General features: G+C 49.9%; 1 protein-coding gene across 2 annotated transcripts in view; it reads right to left on the reverse strand.

Annotated features, from left to right (window-relative positions):
- Positions 1 to 24,541, reverse strand: part of LOC142585275 (protein Wnt-5b-like) — a 95,086-nt gene extending 70,545 nt beyond the window's left edge. Inside the window, exons 1-2 of one of the 2 annotated variants that reach the window (XM_075695907.1) lie at positions 23,987 to 24,541; positions 16,065 to 16,272 (exon numbers count right to left, since the gene is read on the reverse strand). In XM_075695907.1, the coding sequence (XP_075552022.1) occupies positions 16,065 to 16,198 (134 nt within the window). In that variant the 5' untranslated portion in view covers positions 16,199 to 16,272; positions 23,987 to 24,541. Of the gene's footprint in view, positions 1 to 16,064; positions 16,273 to 23,628 lie in introns of both variants that reach the window. The other variant, XM_075695906.1, reaches the window with a different exon arrangement.
- Between the last annotated feature and the right edge of the window lie 244 nt (positions 24,542 to 24,785).

Raw genomic sequence — 24,785 nt, forward strand, 5'->3', positions numbered from 1 at the left:
GTGAAAATGTGTTTCATCATATGACGTGAATCGACTGGTGGCAATGACGTTCCTCGATTAACATTGGTCAGCGGACGGCCTTTCGATATCGAGTCTTGTTGTGAAACAGGAACGAGTATTTCAGTTTCTACGCGTGCTCCTGTTGTTTCGTTTCGCTTTATGCCGTCAAATGTTGTTGCAAATCAAAGAACATATTGCGCAAATACGTGCTCATCTGAGGTAGCATGCAGTTCTAATGCTTTCCCGACTGTGCAGATGTGAAATATAATTTCATATTTGACATGAAGGTCAGTCTGACAACTCTGCCGGTAGCCTTGCCCGTGCATTAAACCCATATGCGATCGGTTGCGTGTGGCGTGGAGTCACCACGAAACGTCCTCATTCCCACACTGACTATAATATACCGCCGTTTTCTGTCTTTCTTTCTTTAACGTGCTTGTCTTCATAGGCGGTCTTCCACCACGGCGCAAGCGAGTACGTTCCCGTACACAGTACCGCAGGCGGGATCACCGCCGACATATTTGGCTCCCTCGTAAACATTCCCGTCGGCTACGTACACGACGCGCTGCGCGAAGGATTAATGACTCTTGTCTGGCCACAGTTTACACGACCGCTGAAGAGCGAGACAGGGCGAGCCGCGGTGCCGGCACGGCAGCCTTCGCAGGCTGCCCGCCGAGACATGACAGTACGTACGCGTACACGCATATGCCCCTCAGCGTGTGTAACGCTGCGCCAGCACTGACGACGCTGCTCTCACTTCCGCAGTAGCGCGGCAGCGACACGCGCACTAGAAGCAGCAGCTACAGGCGCCCCACGGGAGAGGAATCGGGCTCGATGTCGTCGACCCCCCTTGCGCTACATGCCGCATGCACGCGCGACTTGGGCCAGTCAGGCTGGCGGCCGCGAGCTGCCTGCAGGATTGTCGCTGGTATATACAGCCGCGTGTGTGTGTGTATGTGTGTGTGTGTACGGCGACATGCCGGCGCTGCAACGGCGCGCGCCGTTACGCCCACGCTCTGTGCGCGTGTATTAATGCCGTGGTTCCGTCCATCACGAGTGTCACGGGGAAGGCTGTCGCGCGCGCGCGCGACGCCGCGGCACGGCAACGAGGCGTCGGCGTTCGTTTGCCGAGAGAGCTTTTGTTCGGTCTTTCTGCGCCTCTGCCGCCGCTGCTGCCCGCCTGTACGACGCTTCCGATGCCGACGCGGCGGGCGAGCGAGTTGCGGAGGCGACGCGGCCGACGCTGGAGAGCAGGACATCTGCGCCCTGCCACCTCCGTGCCGTCTGTACTCCGTGCGGTGCGCCGCGGCTCCCGCTATCCGCGGACAGCTGCCCCCTGTGTCTGGTAGTAAAAGTCATCGACTACCCCTCCCCGCTCCCCCGTTGTATACGCTGGTGTAACAGAGGAGAGAGAGAGAAGGGAGGAAGTGGGAATAAGGGAAGGGCAGCCACCGAGCGGGAAAAAAGCGCTAAATCCTGAGGAAATAGCGTGGCTTCTCCTCCACTGAAGCGTCCATTGCGCGCACCCTGCCACGCCCAAGTGAGCTGGCAACCCCTCTGGTGAAGTAAATGTGCGGGCGTGCGTGTCATTAACCTAGCAGATTAGCCGGCGCTCGAAGTCCGTCGTCGTCGTCGTCGTCGTTGTTGTTGTTGTTGACCTGAGTGCCTATGTTCCATTTCGCAGATACCCAGTCATGGCCACTCTTGTGGTAACCGCAAAAGGAAACAGTTTTGGGTATACTAACATTTCTGACGTTGTCCAATTGGTGTAAAAAAATAAGTTGAGCAAGAACGGTGTGTTAATAAATAACGGGAGCAGACGAAAAGAGGGCTCACCAACGTATTCGTTTCGTTTCAATAAGACAGTTCGGGGCTTCGGCGCAAACGTTTCTGCGACTGAACTCAAGAACAGAGGCTCGAGAAAAAGGAGCACGACAACGCCGTGCCTTCAAACTTTGACTGACTTCGCATTTTTTGTTGTGGAGAACACTATGCTCCTGTTTTATATTTTGGGCGAAGCGTGATTCCTATCAGCAACGCTACAGCAGTTACCGTCGTTGCTATACATTTTAGCAGTGGAACAATGCACAGTCTATATAGCAAACGAAGTTGCTTTTTCTTGTGAATCGCCCTTTTTCTTGCCTCCCAAGTCTACATTTCAATATAACATGTTGTTTCGGATAAAATAGCATAGCATGGAAGAAGCTTGGACCATGCACTTGCTTATTTAGCGAACTCAGACGCGTTAGGGGCCTGAGTTTGATCTCTATATTCGTCGTGCATAATATAAGCCCGAGCAGAACCCCTTCTGTAGCATAATTGTGCTAATAATACGTCCTGCATTCTCATGTGAGGCTTGTCTTGAACTGCCTCGGTGCAGGCCATTATTCACAAGTCGCCAGTTTCAGTTCCCCCTTCGCCAAAGGGCGCATACCAACTTAATTATGTAGAGTGCATATCATATCGGTTTTCTGCTGTAGACTTGGAAGTTACCCGCAAAAAGAATAATGCGAATAGCACTCGCTTACGAGCGAGGAAAGTTTGTTCCGTAATCTCTGCTGAATTATAGAAGGAACTCGTCGGGACAGGCAACTTGCTATCTACGAATTACTCCCCGCACTAGTGATAGGTCATGTATCGGAAGGCGAAGATGCAGAATGGAAGGACAGTGGTGCAGTTTGTTCTCGATATATATATATATATATATATCAGAACAATAGCACCAATAGCAGAACAATAGATATATAGCAGAGGTGAAGTCCCATTCCTTCGAGACGCCCGGGAATATATGATATCGCCCTTCTGCGTTCGTGCTGCTTTCTTGATCACAAAAGAGCGGAGGTATAAGGCCGAACTCTTTCGAGATGTCCCGAAAAAGAAGAAAACATAATCGGGCATTTCACTACTGCGTTTGCATTGATTCAGAAGAAAAAGTACACGCCTACGTAGATCAACCTGATACTCCTCCGTGAATGCAAGAGTGAGATTCTCAACTAAACAAGTGCTCGGTAATGCATAGAGAGGGGGGGGGGGAGGAATAATACATTTACTTATAGATTAGTCAAAGAAGCCCAATTTTATATATTTATATTTTAAAACAATCGAGAATCTAACCATTGCAACGAAGACAACTTGCGAAGACAGCCCATAGGACGATCGATAACAGTTAATCTCGAAGCACGCAAAACCACGAGCACGAGCGCTCGCCCCGAGTGATTTCACGTTCCACCGCGCCTCCCAAGTACCCGGAGAAAGTATACGTATAGCCAAAAAATTGGCGCCGCGAGGCGTCCTCCATACGCTGCAAACCCGAGACACCCGTAATCTGAAACCATCGCTCTCGCTAGCGATATCTTTCGGATCAAAGCGCCAGTGGCCACCGTTGGCAACACAAGAGTCGCCCCGGTCAGACACCGACGCCGCTGCTCTTTTTAGGCGACATCTCCAGATGCTCAAACAAAAACGGTGTCGGCTCCACCGTCTCTACAGAACCAGAGCCTTGGGCAACGCTAATCGAAGCCAGCTATCGACCCTTCAGTGATCAAGCGCGATGAAGAACGGAGATTACGACGGGCTTACAAGCCTCGGAGCGATGATCCCGTCGCTGAAAGCGTGTTGACTCGAAAGAAATGGACTCACGCTGCGACCTCGTTTATTGCTCGGTGAGCAATTATAGTGGTCGCGCTCAGCGTTTAATATTTTCATTTAGTTTTGCATTTCGCTACGAGAAAAGCTACGCAGAAGCGTTGTGTGCGTAGCCGCAAGCGCAGGAGTCGTAACTCATACTCTTTGTCCTATACGTCGAACGAGGTTCTGTACTCGTTCACCGCCTTCCTTCAAGTCGTGCGCGGCGGCGCGCATGCGCAGTTGTCGTGAGAAACCTGCCCGCATGAGGTTGTTGGCCGACCGATTTTGCTGTATATATACGAGCTTAGAAGTCTCAAAGGTTGCCGACTTAATTGCGTAGAGTGTAACACGTGGTCAAAATATATGCCGTCTATAGACGACTTCTTGTGTATGAGCGAAAAGGGGTTTATTTTAAGAACACTGTTACAAAAGCGTAGCTAAATTCCAACGGTCGTCGAACGAGAGGTGTATATATAGCTGGAGTCAAGGTTTTGACAAGGGCCTCCAGTGACTCCCCTTACAAAAAATTGTTATAGGGATTCTGTTATATATATTTTTTTAGTTAGTTTTGTGTTCTCCAATTGAGTTCTTCTTGTGATGCGATAGAATGTAAAGTAAAATTTTTGTTTGGGCGACATTCCTCGTTTGCAACAATATGGTCGTTCGAGGTTGTTGGCTGATTTGAATATTAAAAAAAAAACTTTTAAGAGCAACAAAAGAGCGCACACGAAGAAACGACAGGGCAAATTGCTTTACTCTTTCTTTTCTTCCTTCGTATACCGTCTTTCGTTGCGCCTAAAAACGCTTTCGAGATTCCCTGTTGGACCACTCTTGATCACTTCAAGTCTCCATGTTACTGTGTATGTCAGTTTTTCCCGAATAGCGCAATTGCGTCACATTTGATATTGAAGAAGCTGATATTACTTGCGCGATAACTGGTAGTGTGATGCTAGCCAGTTAACATAGTTTCACTAGCAAGGTGCACGCCATCGTGCGGGATGCTGTGTGCGACAATGTTCGGATGTCTCATACCCTGTAAGCTAAACTTCCAACCGTCACTAAATGTCCCTAGCCACGGCATGTAAACAAGATAAAGAATGTTCTATATCTGATAGCTCATCCCGCTTCCTTCTGCGTAAGTTCGAAGGCCAACGCCGGGTCATCCGGCGGTCTCGAGACATATTGCGGTTAGCAGGGAACCTGGACTAAGGGCTCCTCCCAGCGAGCGCTACCACCACCCAACCAATATAAGGTAAGCTTTTTTTTCCTTTGTCTCTACTGCGCAGGGGGTAGCAAACCGACCTCATGTCCGGTCGACCTACCTGCCTTCTTTCTATCTCTATTTTCTCTCTCCTCTCTCCGGATTGGATATTCGAGTCCACCGGCATTCGCACGCACGACCCTTGCTGCACAATTTTCGGTAGGCTTCAGTCAATACCGCTGTTCCGGCTTCGTGTCGCCGGCTACGCGTGTTATGTGCCCACGTATGCGTGCCTCCGTGCCGTTGACCTCCGGCGAGTGCCATTGCTCCTTTTCTCTTTCTGTTTTCCCGATCTGCGAGCATGTGTCGTCCATCCGCTCGCGCAGCTGCTGAAAACGAACAACAGAGCAAGCACGAACGCCTCCCCCTCGGACGGCATTAAACGTCCTCCGCAGAAATATTGAATTTGCGCCGTTCTTCAACCTCCCCGCGCCGCTCGTACAAACGGCGGCGATGCCACTTCCACCGCCACCGTGCACGCGCACTGTCGACGTCTCCGCACCCACCGGCGGCATCGGTCGAGCGTGCGTGTGTATATTTAAACGCAGAAGGAGGTGGTAAGGAACAGGGAAGAAAGAAAGCGAAGCAGGACCTGTATAAACACTCTGTTCGTTACACTCTGCGTCTCATACAAAGGTGCGAGAAGACTGTTAGCTCGCACCTTTCCCTCTCTTCGCATGCATATATATATATATTCCTCTGGGAACTTCACGTTTTCATTTCTTCTTTTTTTTCTCTCTTTCTCTTTTCCTGTCGTCTGCTGCGTTCAACGTGCGTGCAGACGACGACGATGACGCAGTGCTGGATAGCCTGCAGCACGCAGCCAACCAGCCAGCGTTGAATGGCGTTGTACCGCGGAATGCCGAAGGAGCTGCGGGAGCAGCTCACGACCCTTGGTGGAAGGCAGGTTCTCTTCTAAATGGCCGCTCCTCTACCCCCTCCACTGAGAATAAACAAACATCGGTGCCTCGAGTCGTAAATCAAAAAGGTCCGGGGCCCAGGAGAGGGCGTCCCGAGGGCTGGCAGGGGTGTACGCGGCGCGTTTTGGGAAGGTGCGAGGCGCCTGGGCTCCTCGAGCGAGCGCGCGGGACCGGCAAACGTTTTCCATGAGCAGGCGCGCGCGCGCGCTGGGCCAACGGCAGCGGTCACCCGTGCCTCCCGACAGCCAAGAAGCCAGCCAGCAGGCAGCCAGCCGTTCCAATTGCCTGGAAGCAGACTGTGTACTTCGGAAGCAGGGGCGCAATGGCTACGGCTGCGGCTTTGGCCGCGTCGGCCACTTCTCGGTATAGCGCCAGCCGTGGCGAACACACGCCGCGCCAAGCAGAACTTGGAGTTGCGATGCTAATTATAATCACCGATCCTGTCTGATGAGAAAATTACGACTTGAACCCCGTCGCGAAGGGCGAGGGTGCGTGGCGGGAACGTATTGGGCTCCGGGGGGTGATTGGTTGAGGTATACAAGGTCGAGACGGGGCGAAACGAGCGAGAATGTGAAAAACAAATATGTTGCGCCTTGTTGCCGGTTATGGTTACCTGGTTACCTGCGCGTTTCCAGTCGGAGAAGAATGAATGGCTACACGACCTCACGGGCATGCCGTGATATGTCGCCTGCGTATTGCGTCCGAGGCTCTCAGACAGAAGGTATGTGTCTCCCTGTCTTGAGGTTTCAGACCTGGAATGTGCACATGCTCTTCGGCAAGGTCTAGTGGGGGGATCTGAGAGGCTACCTAACCCTTTCCCCCGTTCCTGCTTGATTGGGGGGATGTCGCCCTAAGACATCTTGCAAATTGGCCATGGGAAATAGATATGGAGGGGTATTTTTTTCTTTTTTTGAGGTTGCGCTAATGAGGAGAAAGTAGCCTCACTGAAATCCTAAAGTTCCCGTTATGTATAAAACAGTTTAATGGCGAGAAATTTCACAATAACCATGAATGTACGTGCGTTTAGGCTGTCTATCTACATCCTAAAATTCAACGAGATACAGCAATGGGGACCTGACTTTTCGAAAAGCGATCACGAGTCGCCTCCCATACGATCGACGTCCTTCTATAAATAAGTGGCGTTACATCTGCTTGGTGAACGCGTGTCGACCGCATGCGCTGACGGTCCTTGTACAGTTTCTTAACGCACCCGTGAACTCCATCAAACAAGTCCACCCCTTTTCTATCGCACGAATTAACAGCAACCACCAGCGCGATCAATCGTTATACGGGTTTCTGAATCTACGTACACTATGGTGTTAGGCTGCTGAGCACGAGGTCGCGGGATCGAATCCCGGCCACGGCGGCCGCCTTTCGATGGAGGCGAAATGCGAAAACACCCGTGTACTTAGATTTAGGTGCACGTTAAAGAACCTCAGGTGGTCGAAATTTCCGGAGTCCTCCACTACGGCGTGCCTCATAATCAGAAAGTGGTTTTGGCTCGTAAAACCCCATAATTTTTTCATCTACGTACAATGCAAGCTTTAATTTTCGTCAGAGGATCAGCACAAACACTTTTTTGGGCGATTGCACTCTCTTTTTTGCGGTTGCACTGTCATAGCCAAAGTGACAGGACCTCAGCGGTCGTATAAGCGGAAACACATGCTCCACCCAGTGCAACAGATACAGTGGCACATCGTGGACAAAAAGAAAGAGAGAGAGAATAGTCAGCGACGTAAACAAGATCATTATTGTCCACCAAATGATCTCTCGGGGCTGTAGGCGTGAAATCTACACCAATCCACGCGGATCACGCGAAACGCACTGCTTTAGAAACAATGAACACACACAAAAAATGATGCGAACATTGCGTGAACTGTACTCTACGCGGTGGAGGCGGTACAGGCGGTGAAATTACACAGGCGAAAAAGAGGAGAACGAAACAGAACGAGTGCTAATTTGCAGGTTGAACACCGCAAAGCCTATATTCGTTCTCGACAAAGAAAGCAGTAGTTTAGAAAGAGAGTAGGAGTGGGCGTGTAGGTACAGCACCGGGTCAGCGGGGTTACACCCACATATCTTTTTTTCTCTTCTCGGTTTCAGGTCAAACACGACCAACATTAGCCGCTCTAGACGGCGAAGTGGCCGTCTAAAAACAAAAGACCAGCTCGCGAGGGTCAAGCCAGTTTGCGAGGTTAGAGCCCTATCTTGAATTTGCACTCTTCCGTCAACTCCGCGCCACGTGACCTCGGCAGGGCCACGCGAAGAAACGAGCACCTCGTGGTAAGACAAACCAGACGGGGACACAAGGGAAGGGGGGGGGGGGGGGGGGCAGGCGTAGCGAGAGAGGTCGATCCTGTCCCAAGCCGTGCTTGTGTAATAACGACCGTGTTCTGGGCCACAACGCCTGCGTGCTCTACATACGTGCAGAAGACGACATGTGGGAAGAAGCAGAAGATAAAAGAAAATCTGGAAGAAAACTGGAGGAAAGAGCGTGCAGACGACGAGTTTGCGGGCGAGAAGGCGTGCGTGTGTGCGCGCGGTACGCGTACAGGTTAAGAGGGAGGAGGCGAGTCTTTACTACGGGTTATATATTCGCGCGCCCGCACGCTCTCGCGGACCCTTGACCCCCCCACCCACCCACCTACCCCTGTTGGACTGATGACCCTTCGGATCGTCATAGTCGTCCGTGTGTTCCCCGAGCTCATCGCGTGCCCGCGCACCGCCCCGAACAAGCATCGATTGGCGCGCAGGCGCCCTAATGTTCGTCCCTCGCCCGCCGATGGCGTGCAACATGCCACCTGCCCCGCGAGCCCGTCATTTGTCATCGCGCCCCGAGCTCGGTGTTGGCGACGACGGAGGCGCTCTTCCCGCATGCATGCATGGCGCTGTAGCCGCAGCAGCAGCAGGGGCGTGTGTCTCTGGCGTGCGTGCGTGTTTGCGCGCGTACGTGATGTGCGACGTGGGCATTCTTTTGCCAGGAAACGTACGCGTTGCGCGAGAGAGCGTAGGCTTTTGTAGTGTAGAGGCGCGAGCAGGGGTGGTCTCAACGGCGAGCGCCCGCGTTGATCCCTTTTGTCCGTTCGCTGCTGCTGCTCCTCAATTTTGCATGCTCTCGCCGAAGTCCTCCTGGCGCGCGAGCTCGTGACCCGCTCCGTGGCAGTTTGCGTAGGGTTGTTCCACGGTCCGTTGTGTACAACGCCCCGGTGTGGTGTCCGCAAGATGGATGGGGATGCTCTTGAGCGCGTTTGTCGAAGGCGCCCAAGTGTCACGTGGGAGCGGATACGAGTGCGAATTCGCTGCCGTGGTCTCGCTTTAGAAAAAAATGAAAAGATAAGCATCGTTGTCGTCTAGATTCAACTGAATGTGGAGTGCATGATTCAGTGTGCGTTGTATATTCGCGGGTGAAACAGTTCCGAGCCAGAATATGGTAGAGTATCGACGAAAAGCAGTTATTCTTAAGAATCTCCTTCCTCTCTCTCCCTCATCTTTGTTTCCCTTTTCCCGTTCATCCGGTGTAGGGTAGCCAACCGGACGTTATTCTGGCTAACCTCCCTGCCTTCTGCTTTTCTCTTTTCTTCCTATAAAGAATCTACGAGGTGAAGTTCTTGCTACTATGGTGTGATTCCTTAAACACATAAAATAATGCTTTTATATGTGTAAGTAATTATAAAGAAATATGAAGGTTTTGCGCAAGCCACGGTGCACATTAAAGGGACACGAAAGGTTAATATTAAGTCCACGTGGACTGTTGAAATACCACCCCAGAAACCTCGAAACGCTTGTTTCGTGCGAGGAAGAGACTTATATTAAGAGAAAATGCGTTCTGAAGCGTCCGCGTACCTCTAGCGCACTTCAAATCGCCCGCCCTCCGATCGAGGAATGGTGATGTCATGGTCTAATAGTGACGTTTCTCCGTCGGTGAGTAAAACGGCGCCCGCAGGTGGCGCTACAGCTTTTCTGCGCAAAACGCAAGTGCGCGGCCAGAAACAGAGCCAAGTAGAGCCGTCAGCACTGCGAAAGCGGAACTATGGTGGCTAGCGGAAGGGAAAGCGCGCGACGATAAGCTGGTTCTTTATTTTAGGACGCCAACTTTGACGCTCCTTGCAATGGACGACCCTGACAACGACACATTGGCTCGCGATGCTGGGCTCGACTTCAGCGATTTAAGCACTGATGAACGTGACCTGCTGCTGAAGGCTCGCACTGCCGGCATCGTTGCGTACTACTACAACGACGGCCTGCTTTGAAAAGCACTTCACGCGACTTCAGTACGTCGGCGTTGAACTCGTAATCCTCTGGACGAAAGTGCAGCGAGCACACTACGTGGTTTTTCGGCTCTTTGCCAGCGCGCTGTGGCAGAGGTACGGCACTTAACCACTTCGAACGGAGAGGTTCACTCGTTGGCACACAGTGATAAGTAACGTTGGATTCGCCGCTGCAACTGCCCTTGGCCAAGTTTCGCGGACCGTTCGCGCATCCCACGACATCACATGGGCGTGGCATTCTCGCTGCTTGTTCCAAATGCAAGTTTCGCGAGCCAGCAGGACCAGCGCAGCACGACGCGATAACGAAACAACTGAAACTCCAAAGCGCGCGCGGCTCAAAGTCCAGCGCGCAGAGTCGAGCGAAAACGAAATCTTTCGATCACCCATACTACTCAAGGGTAACGTCAAAATGTTATTTTTTCTTAGAATCGGATAGAAGTAAACAAGCAGCATTTTCTTCCGTCTTATAATCTAATGAAATTATCTTTTTAATTTGAGTAGTTGAGTACTAGTGACATAAATTATGATGAGGAGTGCCTTCGTCATCGGGCTAGTACCGGAATGTCGCTGGGGAGTCTCAAATCGTGTCATGCATTTACCTTAATTTCTCGATAACTAAAGCTCTGTTCGCGATTATATTGACGCCTTAGACGTCCTAGAGCATTGCTTTATCCCTTTAACTTGACTTCATAGTAACCTTTAGTGTCCCTTTAAGAAACCGTTACCGCAAGGAACACGACTTCGTATCTTCTGCTCGATGCCGCCTCTTCTTGATCGTCCGCAGGGCTCCCAAAATGAATCTACCATACTTGCGCAAGTGACTCATCCGAATGACCTTTTTACGTCTGGCGAGCACCTGACTTCGGAGCGTTTATTTTTGAAGAGCCGAGGCAACAGCGGGGTATCTCTGTGGCACATGAAAGGGTGCGAACCGCAAGTCATTCGGAGACCCGCACGTATCCACAAGTCGGCTATATTGGGCTCTGCGGAGCGCTTTACAGCCTGCAACCACATGGTGCACACCGCACTCGTGAACCCACCCACGTATAAACCGGGCAGGACATCCCCCTCTCTATATTGAGGGGGGGGGGGGGGGGCGGCGAAATAAGGCATCGAACTGGAATGCTGTAGTCCCCTTGTTTCAAGCAACCTCTAGTAGCATCTTTGAGGAGCCATTCCCTCGCCCATTTCATCCCCGTCTCTTAAAATGACACTACAAACAAAATACTACACCAGTTTAGACCAAGAATCCATTTCTTTAATAACTCTATGTTCTCTAGCTTCATGGTGATATGTTTGATTATTGTGAAAGAAGACAAACTTTCATATTTTGAATTTCGTGCCAACGCAGCAGCAGCGCCGACATGTCATTGTGACGTCACTCGTTTCAATATGTATTCTCCTATACGTGTCGTTGTTTGGCTCGCTGTAATAGGCTCTTGAAACTTGATTAATGCTGTCTTTGACTCCTTTAGTCCATATCCGACGATAAATGAAACTTAATCAGGTTTGAGAAGATGCCGTCAAAATCCATGACGTCACAGCGTGCCGTTGCGGGAACTTCAAGGCGGCGTCGCCACGTGTCTTCCCGTTTCTCGTTTTTCTTTCTTTATTCTTTCTTTTTGTGTGTGTATGGTTTCATCATCATCATCAGCCTGGTTACGCCTACTGCAGGGCAAAGGCCTCTCCCATACTTCTCCAACTACCCCGGTCATGTACTGATTGTGGCCATGTTGTCCCTGCAAACTTCTTAATCTAATTCGCCCACCTAACTTTCTGCCGCCCCCTGCTACGCTTCCCTTTCCTCGGAATCCAGTCCGTAACCCTTAATGACCATCGGTTATCTTCCCTCCCTGTATGGTTTACCAAATCTTTTCTTACGGTGAGAGTGTGCTTTCGGTATCGCAGAAGGGTAATTTACTGACGCAGGTAAAGTTATTTTTTTCTCTCTTAAGTGTTACGTTAAACGCTTCTACAGGTATGACACCTCAAAGGTATATGTAGTGCCAAGGATTTGCAACGCCGCGGATGCGGGCGTATGAAAAAAATAAAATAAAACGTTGTTGCATATCCAGGTAATGCCCCCTCACCTCAATTTTATCATGATGATGACTATTTGGATAATTACTAAAGTCTGCAAGGTGACCTATCTAAGGTGGTCTATGAAAAAGCGTACTAAGGAGAAATAATATTAACCCAACCTTAAGCCACCGTTCGAGCGGCTATGTGGAAGTGGTAAGTGAACTGCTGCCTTTTCTTGTACATTCGCTACGCTTCGGCGACACTTCACGGCGACTGGATCACTTGAGCACACAAACTGCATACAAGTGTTCTTTAAAACATACTTTGATCGGCCTTCAGACATTACTGAAATGCAAGTGTTTCTCAACAAAGGGGTCATGTAGCAGGTCTCACATTTCGAAGGTCTGCGATATTTTTAGTTGAGAGATGTCCGGTGTCCTGCTGTCGGAGATGTCGAGGTAACGCCTCTGAACGAGGAGCGCTTAACACATCTGAGAAAGAGATGGTTTAAACAAAGCTGAAGATGTCAGCCCTGCTACAAGCAGGAATTCCAACTTCAGTTGCGGTGTTCAGTGCGTGTGCGTGTGCGCATGTCGACACGCAAACACACACACGCGTGCGCGCGCGCGCGCGAAGGCAACACTTTCACCGTTTTATGTGTATCCGCAATTACAGACACAATGCAAACTTTGCAGGCGTCCTCTGCTTAAAACATGTCCTGTAGTGCGGAAACCGCGGACGGGTCCCAGTGTCCGTCGTCCTAGTATCCGAGGGAGGGAGAACGTAAGTCTCAAGAAAGGTGCACAAACCACCAGCAACAAAAGCGACGGCCTAAACGTGCCTCGTTCCGGCAAGGTGGGGAAGCTTTTTTTCACGTCTACGGCGCATGCGTGTACTCGGAATGATCTAAAGCGCCGGGGTCTTTTAGAAGAAGGAACGACCGGGAAAGTGAGAGGGGTCGGCCGGAGTGTCCGCGGGCTCCATGGAGCCTCCGTCTTTCTCGGCCTTTCGATCTTTCCGCGGACACCTTCTTCGTTATGCCGGCCACTTTTCCCTCCCTGACCGCTTCTTCTCAGGTGCCATGCAGCCAGCGGCGACGAAGACGAAGGCTCCCCTTTCTTCCTCGCCAACTAGTGCCGCCGGCGGGGCCGTCGCCACCGTTTTGTGCGCTGTTTTTCGCGCCTCCTCCTTTCTTTCTCTCCTCCTCAGCCTCCTCCTGCCTGCTCCCGCGGCACAACTCCGCACTCGCGGGTATACCGGTAGCCGCCCATTTTTTCGCCTTGCGGATTGCCACGCTGCCGCCGCCGCCGCCTCACACGCATCCATCCACATACACACGCACACGCAGAGCCAAGTAGTCGCGTTCTCGGCGTGGTGAGCGTTACATGCAAGGTCGTGTCGGAATGCCTTGCCCCTCCTGTTTAAGGGCCGGAGACATCAAACGGACGCGCCGTTCGGCTTTTCGCGTTCGTTTGTCGACTACCAGGGGGGCGCGGCTGCTGCTCCTGCCGTAAGCCTGTAAGGCCCTGTGTGTGTGTGTGATGCCGAGATGTACCGGAGCGCTGGCAGACGCGGAGCGTACGAGAAGGACGCGCGGCTATGCCTCTGTAGAGCTGTGCCGCCGACGAGGCCGTCACCTCCGTTTCGAGCAGAGGTTTCGCGAGTCTTTTGTTGCGCGGATGGTGCGAGCATCTTTTTGCAAGCGCCGTCGTCGTGAGAATGATGACGTCGGTGATGACAGCCAGCGTGGTGTCGCTCGACTCGGGTAGATCTGAGAGGTGCCGGAACAAGATATGCGCCGAAAGCTTTCCTGGACCGTGTAGTCGTCGTCTCGTGAACGGCGTCTGTCGCTCAGTGTCGCGTGTTGGTGGTGTGGTTGCGGACGATCAGAGCATGCTTCGAAATTACAGGACGGGGGGAAGGGGGGGGCAGTCGTTCTGTGCATATGACTTCGATTGATGTGAACGTCGGTGTGATTGAGAGTTGCGGAAAGAGAAGGACGAAACGAAAACGAGCGAAAGAGAAAATATGGCAAAGTCTGACGGACTATGTCGTTCATGAACGATAAGAATGAGATTCAAGGGGCCCGATTCTTGTTAGACACAACCACATACGGCAAGTAGAAAACTAAACCAAGCAAAGCATAGGGGAAATTAATTGTGGTTTCAATCCAAATGTAAAAATCGACTGAGCTACGGTGGTAGCAGTCCTCCTGTGCACTTTCTTCGGTGTTTCTTACGGGCACTGAATCCGGCCCTTTGGAAGTGTTATCCAGCGCCATAAGTTGCTTGTTTTGCGTGTTCTAATTTCTTATGCGTAATTTGCGGGCGCTTACCAGCAGTTACCGAAGCGTAATCAGGAACTGCCTGCTGGCGCGACGCGATGCATCGCTGCGCATGAGGCGAGAACACACGCTTGTTGTCCAAGAGTGAGAAAGCATATAAAATGTGGATCCTGGGCATCCATCCATCTTTTTAAATGTTTGTAAAAGTATTTCCACATTACAGAAAGCAGGAAGAAGTGATCTTTTCCTCTCGTTATTCATAAAAGAATGAACTACTTTCTCTGCCGTACTTAAAATGTAATGTTCGATATGATGTTCGTGCCTTAATAAGAAAAAGGAAACACGCAGCATCCATGCGCCGTAGCGAAGAGCGGGGAGCCCGCTTTTGCATTCTTTTTCAACCTCCTTCTGTCATCAAACGGCCACAGCGAGCACAAATCTCAACGTGCTCTTTCACTGAATTGGCAACGGGGGAAATTTTTACACATTGTCTTTGTCAAAACCTTCTTCAGCTACTTCCACAAGTCCCAAAGCGCTTTGGCAGGGTTCCCGTAAGCCCGCCTGATATATCAGGCGGCCTTACGGTATCCCGTGCCTGCTATCCCGGTATACCGGGATAGCAGGCACGCAAGCGCCACTATCTCTCGCGATATCTGGGCATCATCAGGGGTCACTGGAGTATACCCAAACATATTCAGAGCCCCTCCCCCCCCTACAAGCGGTCCAGCGACTGTATTGTTCAAAGGTGCCACGGCTTTTCGAAGAATTTAGCGACAAGATCCGCACCTCTCGTGTCAAATGGCTGCGCGGCGTTTAGTTATTGAAGTCTATATATACTATCTAGGATTACGCAAACATGAATTCAAAATTATTTGCGCGGCAGCGCTGACGCAGCTTGCAGGTCAGCCAGGCCGTCTTTGATCAATGTTTGCGTCGTCATTCGCACTTGTGCGTGTGTGCGTGTGTGCGTGCGTGCGTGCGCGTGTGTGTGTGTGTGTGTGTGTGTGTGTGTGTGTGTGTGTGTGTGTGTGTGTGTGTGTGTGTGTGTGTGTGTGTGTGTGTGTGTGTGTGTGTGTGTGTGTGTGTGTGTGTGTGTGTGTGATAGAGAGAGAGAGAGAGGAAAGGCAGGGAGGACAACCAGAGGAGCCTCTGGTTTGCTACCCTACATTGGGTGAAGGGAAAGCGGAACAGAAAGAGGAAAGCGAGAGAGAGGGAACACTGTCTGTGCACGCAGCAAAGCGCCTGGAAATCGGTCAAGTCCAAACAAGTGCTCCGCCGATACGTTAGGCTTCCCTCATTCTGCTGTCTGAAGCTATATAACCTTGGTGCTTCCCCATAGCTGGTGATGCACGTTGCAGTCACCAGTGAAGATCAAGGAGTCGGTGGGCGTCAGTAGTGCGTTGCAGTGCGTGGCGGTATATCGTTAAGCTAAACCCCAGCCTTTTTGACTTGAAATAAGGCTGATGCCTCTGTGAAAAGTCGCGCTTGAAGTGCCTACAAGAGTGCCGTATATACGAGCACGTAGTATACATACACCTTCAACAGCGACGCATCTCTTGCGTATACGTGAATGCGCCCCCATGGAGCGTCCATTTGCGTGCCCTTAATGTTTCGGACAATGAGGAAAAAAAGATGTCCGGCATGCGCGCTCACTGGAGAAACAACAGGAAGAGTTCACTCACATCCACGTTCCCAGGGACATGGCGGCGGGTGGCAGGCCCGCCATGGCCAGCGCGAGCAGCACCATGCAGCCGCGGGCCATCGCCGACGCGGACGGCACAGACGCCGTGGAGGCGGCGGCGGCAGCGCCCGGCATGACGCGTTGTTTCACATCTTCCGCCGTGCCGCGCCTCCGTTCCCGCGGTGGTGCGCCGTAGCCCGATAGAGATCCTGCGATGCGATAAAGAGACGAGGCGGCATGAGCTGCAACAGTAGTTTTTTTTATTTGTATGTTTTGTTTTCGCCAGCCACGTGGAGATTGGAGAGGGTTTGTGAAGCCCACGCGCCTCGAGAACGTCGAGAAAAGGGTTCACATCAAGGTGTTACACCGGAGGAATGCGAAAGGGGGAAACAAATATGGCAGGAAGAGAGAGGAGGGAAGGAAAGAAGGAAATTAGCGGTGAGGTCGCTGACGCGTGTGGTCTAATAGTACTTGCACTAATAGTCACAGACGTTCACACAAGCCCGTCGAATTGTATCTGAGCTCTGAAACTACACCCTCAGGATAACATTTAAAGCCAGAACCGGAGACGCAGCTTTATGAGAGACGGAAGCATGGCCCCGCTTCGTGTTGACTACACTGCAGTTAACCCGCTGTGGTTGCTCAGTGGCTATGGTGTTGGGCTGCTGAGCACGAGGTCGCGGGATCGAATCCCGGCCACGGCGGCCGCATTTCGATGGGGGCGAAATGCGAAAACACCCGTGTGCTTAGATTTAGGTGCACGTTAAAGAACCCCAGGTGGTCAAAATTTCCGGAGTCCTCCACTACGGCGTGCCTCATAATCAGAAAGTGGTTTTGGCACGTAAAACCCCAAATATTATTATTACACTGCAGTTAAGAAACAGCAGCTTTTTCCTTTTTTACCTAACATCAAATACAATGTTTACGTCATTGCTCAAAGCCACATCGGAATTTTCCGCCAAGCTTTGCCGTGAGGCACGCACTCTTTTTGTCTTATACTTGCATTACAAAATTTAATAATCTGGTACGATGTGCGAACGCGATTTTGATGAAGCCGTACTGAGAGATCTCTTACGGGAATTCACTTATTGCGCCGATAAACTATTTTTCAATAAGCTAACTTTGGTAACACAGTGGAGGGTCATTTCGGTTGGTTTATGCTTCCATTTTTTTTTTCTTCTGCACGAAGAATCGGACTGACTGGTGATGCTGCGGCTGCGAGGTGTCTTGAAAAAATAAAGGAGTAAGGATGTAATACTATTAGGAATTACTAACCAAAGAGAGCTTCAAATATTCGGTAGAATAGGCTTTGCGTGTTTCGCAATTGCCGAGAATTAATGTTCCAATGAGATAAATAAATACGTAAAAAAATTACTACTAGTTCCTAGAGGGCGTGACGCACCTTGAAAGTGTAGGTAGGAAAGTATGTGTTCTACTTCGCATCACCTGACTGCTCAATATCTGGAAGAGTACAGAAAACTGCGAGCGCGACAATGAAACCAGTAGCCTCGCGGTTGCTCACATAACACAAAGCACCGATTAAAGTTTGATCGTAACCCACGACATCCCGAGTAGCTTGACAGGTGTGGGACTAGGTTAACATGTCCAGCGATTATAAAAATGTGAAGTGGGACTGAAGATGTCATCCCATAGCAAAGTTCCCCCGTCGTATTAAGAGCGAGAATCATTTGTTTCTGCACCATTTTTCAACTCTATCTTGGCGAACCAGGGTGCCACTTGAGAAAGAATTGATTGCCAAAATAAGGTAGAGACTGACTTAGCATTCTGCATTGCGGCCTGCCCTGAAAAAAAATAATTAAACTATTTAATTTATTTCTTTATTTCTGTCAACCTCACGGCCAGAGGCATTATGAGGGGAACAGTACGTACTTCGAAGTGCGTGATTGCAGGGTTTGTTATATTCCTGTTACTATAATAATAGCTAAAGCAGTACAAACGTAGAAATAACTAACAATGTGGAATAGCATAATACGTATAAACCTGAAACGAAGATGGATACTCATTTTTGATTGGTTACCTGTTAATACAGTTTCATACAAGTCTATGCGAAACTGTTGGCGGCTAATAGTCGACGTGGGAAGAAAAGAAAGCTGAAGTATAATCAAAATGAAGCCAGGGGATAAGGAATGCGTATGTATACCGCAACATAAGGCAAGCGTCCTTTGTTATGCTGCAATTCGCTACGCGTCCGCGTTATAAAGCAAAATATTTCAAGCACCCTTCACTGTCACTATCGCACTGATAGGGTCGAGTCATGGACCCCAAGATCAAACACCGCCAGCTGTCGATGCGCGCTACAGACATGTAACGCCACTGTATACAGATAGCGCAACTGACCGCGGTCTATACTCCGGACCTACGTCAGGTGCGCTTCACTCCTCAGAGAGGCAGGATGCCTGTCGAGTGAGCTTCTGAACGACACTTTGTAATGTGGTGAACGCGATTAAATCACGGATTCAGGATATCAAATAGGTCCTACGTAATGTTAGCGTGCTTCTGTCGCGTTTACCACTAAATCGCTAAATCGTCGGGGATTTTTTTTTTTTTTAATCCCTCGTTGACAACTCCTCTGAGTTCTGGAATGATGTGCTTCCCTTTCCAGTCGGTGAGCGCTAGTTTATCCGCTGTTCCACTTTCAAACAAGTAAGCGTGATTGGGCACCCACTGAAACACAATCTCGCGGTGGTATATAGGCTACTCCAGTGTGCGTAAGCTCCGGAGTTCTCACATTGGTTTTACTGCGTGACAGTTTGTGCCCCAATAGCGCATGCAGCGGTGATGTTAAATCTATTCACAATACATGTTTCTTAGTCGATTTACTCGAGTCAACAAACTTTTGCATGCAAAATGACGTGAAGTTCCGCAACGGCCGTTCTTGAATTTGAATGATAGGACATCAACACACGATGTGCTGTAAATTACGGATTGATAAACAGCTGGTCAGTCGAACACCCGACAATTAAAAAAAAAGATTAAATTATGTGGTTTTCCGTGCCAAAACTACGATATTATTAAGAGGCATGCCGTAGTAGGGTTATGGGTTAATTTTGATCATCTGGGGTTTTTTAACGTGCATTTAAATCTAACTACACGAAGGTTGCCGCATTTTGCCCCCCATCGAATGCGGTCGCCGGGTTCGAACGCCCGGCCTCGAGCTGCAGAACATCAAAGTCGCAGTTTTACGAGAGTCACGAATTTTTCCATTTATTTTCGAACGGAGTCACTTGGAGTTCGCTACGCATCATCGCAGTTCCCCCCATTTTTCGTCACTTCCACTTGTTGCACGATATCGTATTCAGTAAAATTTTGATGCGGAGGTGCAAAGCGACGTAATAGAAAATTTGTCCTCATTGGATGTACGGTGTTGCATTTAAACGCAGTGTCTCTTTCTAGCTGCTAAGTGAGGGAGCCAAGCTGGATGTTCCATGGAGTGTGGCAGTTCGCGCAGCATTGGTAACGAGGGTCCTAAGATTGAACGATGTAAAAACGGCACAAATCTTAAGAAGAAAGTGCCTGGAGTTTCCCTGTCGCGTCTGAGCGAGATGTCACAGGACAGGGGCAACATTTCTCACTTATTTTTAAAACTACTTCTGCGTGTTTATGCTCACTTTGCACCGGCAAACGAAAATCACGTTGCCATTGAATAGTTCGACCACTTCCACACGACCGGCGAAGCAGAGCTTGATGTCGCTTAAACTTTTCTGAACGACAAAACCACTGACTCCTCATCAGACCTAAAGTTGTAATTAGGGATATGGAACTTGGCGTCTACGCGAAACCACAATGAAATTACCTCCTGATGACGGCTTTTAACCCCATGAGCGGATTTCCGCAGCGCTCATGGGGTTAACTGACCAATTGATCCTGAAATACAATTATAAAGACGTTCTTTGAATCGTATACCTATGTCTGGTCGACGTTACTGCGAAACGTGGCAAGTTCCTCCTTTTTTTTTTCGTTCTCGTCTTGCGGTTTGAACGTTCATGTTGTTGTTCTACCCGCACCCATGTAAACTGTGTTCAGTGCATGGTGAAGACAAGAAACAGCTACATCGCAGCAATTTTATGCGCGTTTTCTTTCTTTTTTTTTCTAAAAGGTTATGTTGTGTATCCATCGCGGTGCATTTTCATTCACTTCGTATGAAGCTACCATCATACCATATTTTTACTATAGTAAGCATACCCAAAATTCCTACTGTGAAAAAAAAAACATGAAAATGTATGCAGCCACCTACTTTGTTTTGAACAGGTCGCCAAGTGTGCGGTTGAAGCGCGTACGCTCCAACAGCGCACTCGGCGACATGTTGACTATGAATGTCGCAGCGGCTAACACAAACTGAGACACTGTTCTACCGTTCGTCACGTACGCCTCTATAGTATACGTATATACTTCTACGCAAGCTACAACTCTGTTTTTGCCATTCTTCCTGTTGTACGAACGAGGAACCTCACGTATATAGACTGCACGCTTCGCTCCCATGCCGACCCGACGCTTCCCAGTGCACGCCGGTGTCTTTGGCGGCCAGGCATGCGGAATACTGCGGCTTAAGAGTCGCCAAAGGCATGACCCTGCAGCGACCTGCCTAAGCAGCTTCTCCAATGGACTCCCTATATTGATCTCACCTCACAGCCCTCGCCTTTCACCGAAACTTGCCGCGCGCCATGATGGTCGCTTCATATACCTCAGCTACACTGTCCATCAAGTCTTCGAACCTTTGGCACAATCACACGACCTGAGAGACATCGTGAGCGCAACGCAGTCCGTGTCAGCCGACTTAAGCCGCGTTGCGACCGGCTCATTCTACGTACGCCACAAGTCACCAGGATGACTTCACTTCTCTCCAGGGGGGATATTATCACGAAGAAGAAGATGTGCTTCTGGTCTTTCGCTGTGCGCGAAATCGGAGCTCGTGCTTGAGCGAGCTGGGTTTCTCGTTGGTGTCCCGTGGCCTAAATGAATCGCCTTGCGACAGAATTGTCAAAACCAGACACTATGATTCAGTGATAAAGTATGAGCGTTTCCTGCAGTAAAAAGGTTATCTAGATATTTAAAGAAAGTAACTTTCAAATATTGGTAATGGATTTAGAGTTCGAGAGGCAAACACCAATGTCAAATTACCACAGGTTTCTGGTCTCTAATAATTACGAGAGATGGTGTTGTCTGCAAAGTCAGTCCTCTGCAGAGTGTAACAACCATCATTACTATTGCTCTATTGACTTGTTGTAGTCAATCGTCTAGATTTCGCGGTACACCGGCTGTGAGCTCATAAATCAAAACGGGGTGCGTCTCCGAAAAAAGAAAGAAAGCTGATATCACGTCTGTCTGCCTGAAAACAAAGTAAGGGTGAATCAGGAACTCTCGTTTTGAAAACAAAACTTTGAACACCGATTTTACTACGATGCTGAAGACTTCAAGCAATTCAGGTGGCCTCAAGGACTCAGATGAACCAATTCCAAAGTTCGGTTTCGCAGGATGCCAAAGAAATGGGCCGCTGCTTTTCTCAAGTCAGAAGGCGTAAATCACGAAAAGGTATACAAGTACATAAAGACAATTGATGTGAACAAATATTTACATTTTTGGATGTTGTCACCACAAAAGTAACCCTCCACTAAAATAGCCTTCTTCTATTCGACAAATTCAGGTCATACCAGGCTTAAGCATCCAGATGACCCAATTTGGACGAGTTAAGACGCACCCAAACATAAATTTACATTGTCGCCTCGAAAACGAGATTTTCAAGACTTGTTCCACATATCTGCTCCCAACTCGCATTTGGAGCACTTTCGGTGAAATATAACACGGATAACAACAGTGTCACACTTCATTGTTTTCCTGGTTCTTTCTCTTACAGTAGCGCTGAGCGTCATCAATAAGACCAGATCTTATCTCTCCTGAAGAAAAGAGGTCGCGTTTCGTCGATGGCGCTGTCAATTGAACAAAAGCAAGACCCACAAACAAAAAAAGAAGAGTGGCAAGAAAGACTCGGCTGAGGGGTATACAGGCAGTTCCAACCTACCTGCGCGCATGTTTTGAATTCGAAGCAAAACAAACGACTGCGCACATTTACGTATACGCTGTAACCTGCAGTGATGAATGGTCATCGCTACAGGGCTCCCAGTTGGGAATCTATGCCGCTTTCTGGGTAAGCGATGAGTGCTCTCGTTCTCAATCACTTTTGGATCGCTACACTATAAGCGAAGCACTGCGGGCGCCACCGACTGTATCCAGAAAATCCAGTTCCATAATGGTACAGTGAAGGAAAACCAAAGCAGTCCGAGCTGCTTATCTGCCGCGGGCGACCTTGTAACTTTGACAACTCGCATGCGTCTTCGAAATGAAAGTTCGCCGTGCACTTGGGCCAAGTACGTGTCGAACTGCTTCGATTGGCCTTTCGCTCGACAGAAAAAAAAACGCGAATGATGTTCAGTTCACAACGTTTGCTTGCTTCGAGGACAAGAACGATGGAAGTCTATTTTTGCCCAGCATAGCTTACCTTGTGGACAGCTCTTTGTGAAATTGCGAGCCATCAATGTGGTAAGGGTCAGTGTGGCGTAAAAAAAAAGTGAATCATTTTGAATGAGTTCTGGTGTTTTACGTGCCAAAACCACCATTTGATTATGAGGGACGCCTTAGTGCCTTTCGCTGCCATCGTAATGTGGCTGCAACACCATAGCCGCTAAGCGAACGAATAATTTTGTACCTCGTGTCCCAGTTATTATCTATTGTGTACACTTACCTTAAGGAAGGGCTTACATTTGACAGAAGGGGTTGTCTTAACGAGTGGCAGCAACAGCTTCGTTAATTTGTTCATTACCCGCCGCGGTTGCTCAGTGGCTATGGTGTTGGGCTGCTGAGCACGAGGTCGCTGGATCGAATCTCGGCCACGGCGGCCGCATGTCCATGGGGGCGAAAACACCCGTGTACTTAGGTTTAGGTGCACCTTAAAGAACCCCAGGTGGTCCAAAGTACCGGAGTCCCCCACTACGGCGTGCCTCATAATAAGAAAGTGGTTTTGGCACGTAAAACCCCTTAATTTAAAAAAAAATTCATTCAGCTTTTTTTTTTTTTTCCTATGGCCTGCGCTATAAACAAGGTCGGTTAGTCTGCGAACTCTTTCATCGTGTAGCTCTGCTACCCTCGAACAAAACGTCACGCTTCCACAATCGTGCAGAACGACATGACAAGGAAAAGAACATCACTTACCACTGTCGTACTACTTTAGTCGTAATCGCTATTCGATCAGATGGACGACTGGAGCCGAAATGTCGGCTCCGTATCACGATAATGTTGACAACTTCGAAAGCAAACATCATCACCCATGAGGTGGTCTCGGCCTTACTCCCGAAACCACTATGCAATGCTTCGGCGAAATCCCGCATTAAACAACAACAACAAAAAAAAACATTTGACGTTATCTGTGCGCGTTCATTTGCTGGCGGTCTCGGCAAGCTTTTAACAATGACTCGAAATTAATTGAAGGACACCAACCATGCAGAACGCGTTTGTATAGGTAGAAACCGATTGGCTACGATCTATAGACTTACCCCGAACCATGAAGTACGACACTCCAGCAAGGTCTATTCCCTCTTCCTTCCGTTTCGCGAAGGTGCGGATGGAGCCGACAGCGATGTGTCGTGAATGTCAGCGGTTGACGCTGTCACAAAGCGGTTGCCAGAAACGAAATAAAAAAAATAAAAAAAGAAAAACCAGGAACTGTCAGACGAGAGGTGAAGCAACGGGGCCACGTCAACGGGACGGAGACGAGGAGGTTCGCGGCGTCATCCTCCGGTGCAAACGCGAGCACAAAATGAAACAAGCCGCGGCAGCGGCACCACAAGCACACACGCGCACTTTCGAAGCCAGGAACACGCGAAAAAAAAATAATAATAGAAACGAGCGCACCACAGTCGTCGTCAATTCCGAGACGTCGAAGTCAGGGACAGTGCCGCCAACACCACCGTCGGCGCTCCCCGAATTCCAGGTAGACAGGTAACCTGGACCTTGGACGAGTCACTTTTCTCTTCATCGCACGTGTCAGTGCGTGTATGCCGTACCTCAGTGCGTGTGTCCAAACCTTCTCTGGCAATCTCTGGTATGAAGCAACACGAGGTATTGCTGCCACCGTCTCGGTGGTCAACAAGACCGACGACGTGTTCGATGTCCTAAACACGGGAGTCGATCGCTGCTGCCGAGACAGCCGACAAGGATGGACGACTACGCGGTCCCAGAAGAAGAACAGCAGCTTTGGGCACGCTCTCCTGACTCGTCTGCACGCCGACGAGGAGACGAAGCCGTCGAACGTCGTCGGCTGCGACGACCACCCCGACAACCAGTTAGTATAGTTGCCAACGCCGAAACTTCTCGACACATCCAGTCTGGCTGGCTTGCTCGAAGGAAAAATAACGCGCCCGTAGACCGGTGGTGCGCGCGGCGTGCGCCTGCCGAAGCGGCTGGTGGCTGTAGTGGTGGTGATGGTGGTGGCGGCGGCGGTCGGGTGCCCCCCCACCCCCCCTTCCCGTTCCCTCATTCATAGCGGCCGCTCTCTCTCTCTCCACGCGACGCGGCTGATCAATCAGCGCCCGCGCGACCGCTGACGTCGCGCCTCGCGCCCCTCTCCGATTGGTCCCCGGGGGTCGCGAAAGGTGCTCGCCGGCGTGCTTTTCGGACGCACCGGTTCCTTCTTCGGTTGTGCGGAGAAGTT

The sequence above is a fragment of the Dermacentor variabilis genome, chromosome 6, assembly GCF_050947875.1.
Source record: "Dermacentor variabilis isolate Ectoservices chromosome 6, ASM5094787v1, whole genome shotgun sequence".
NCBI classification, from domain to species: Eukaryota; Metazoa; Arthropoda; class Arachnida; order Ixodida; family Ixodidae; genus Dermacentor; species Dermacentor variabilis.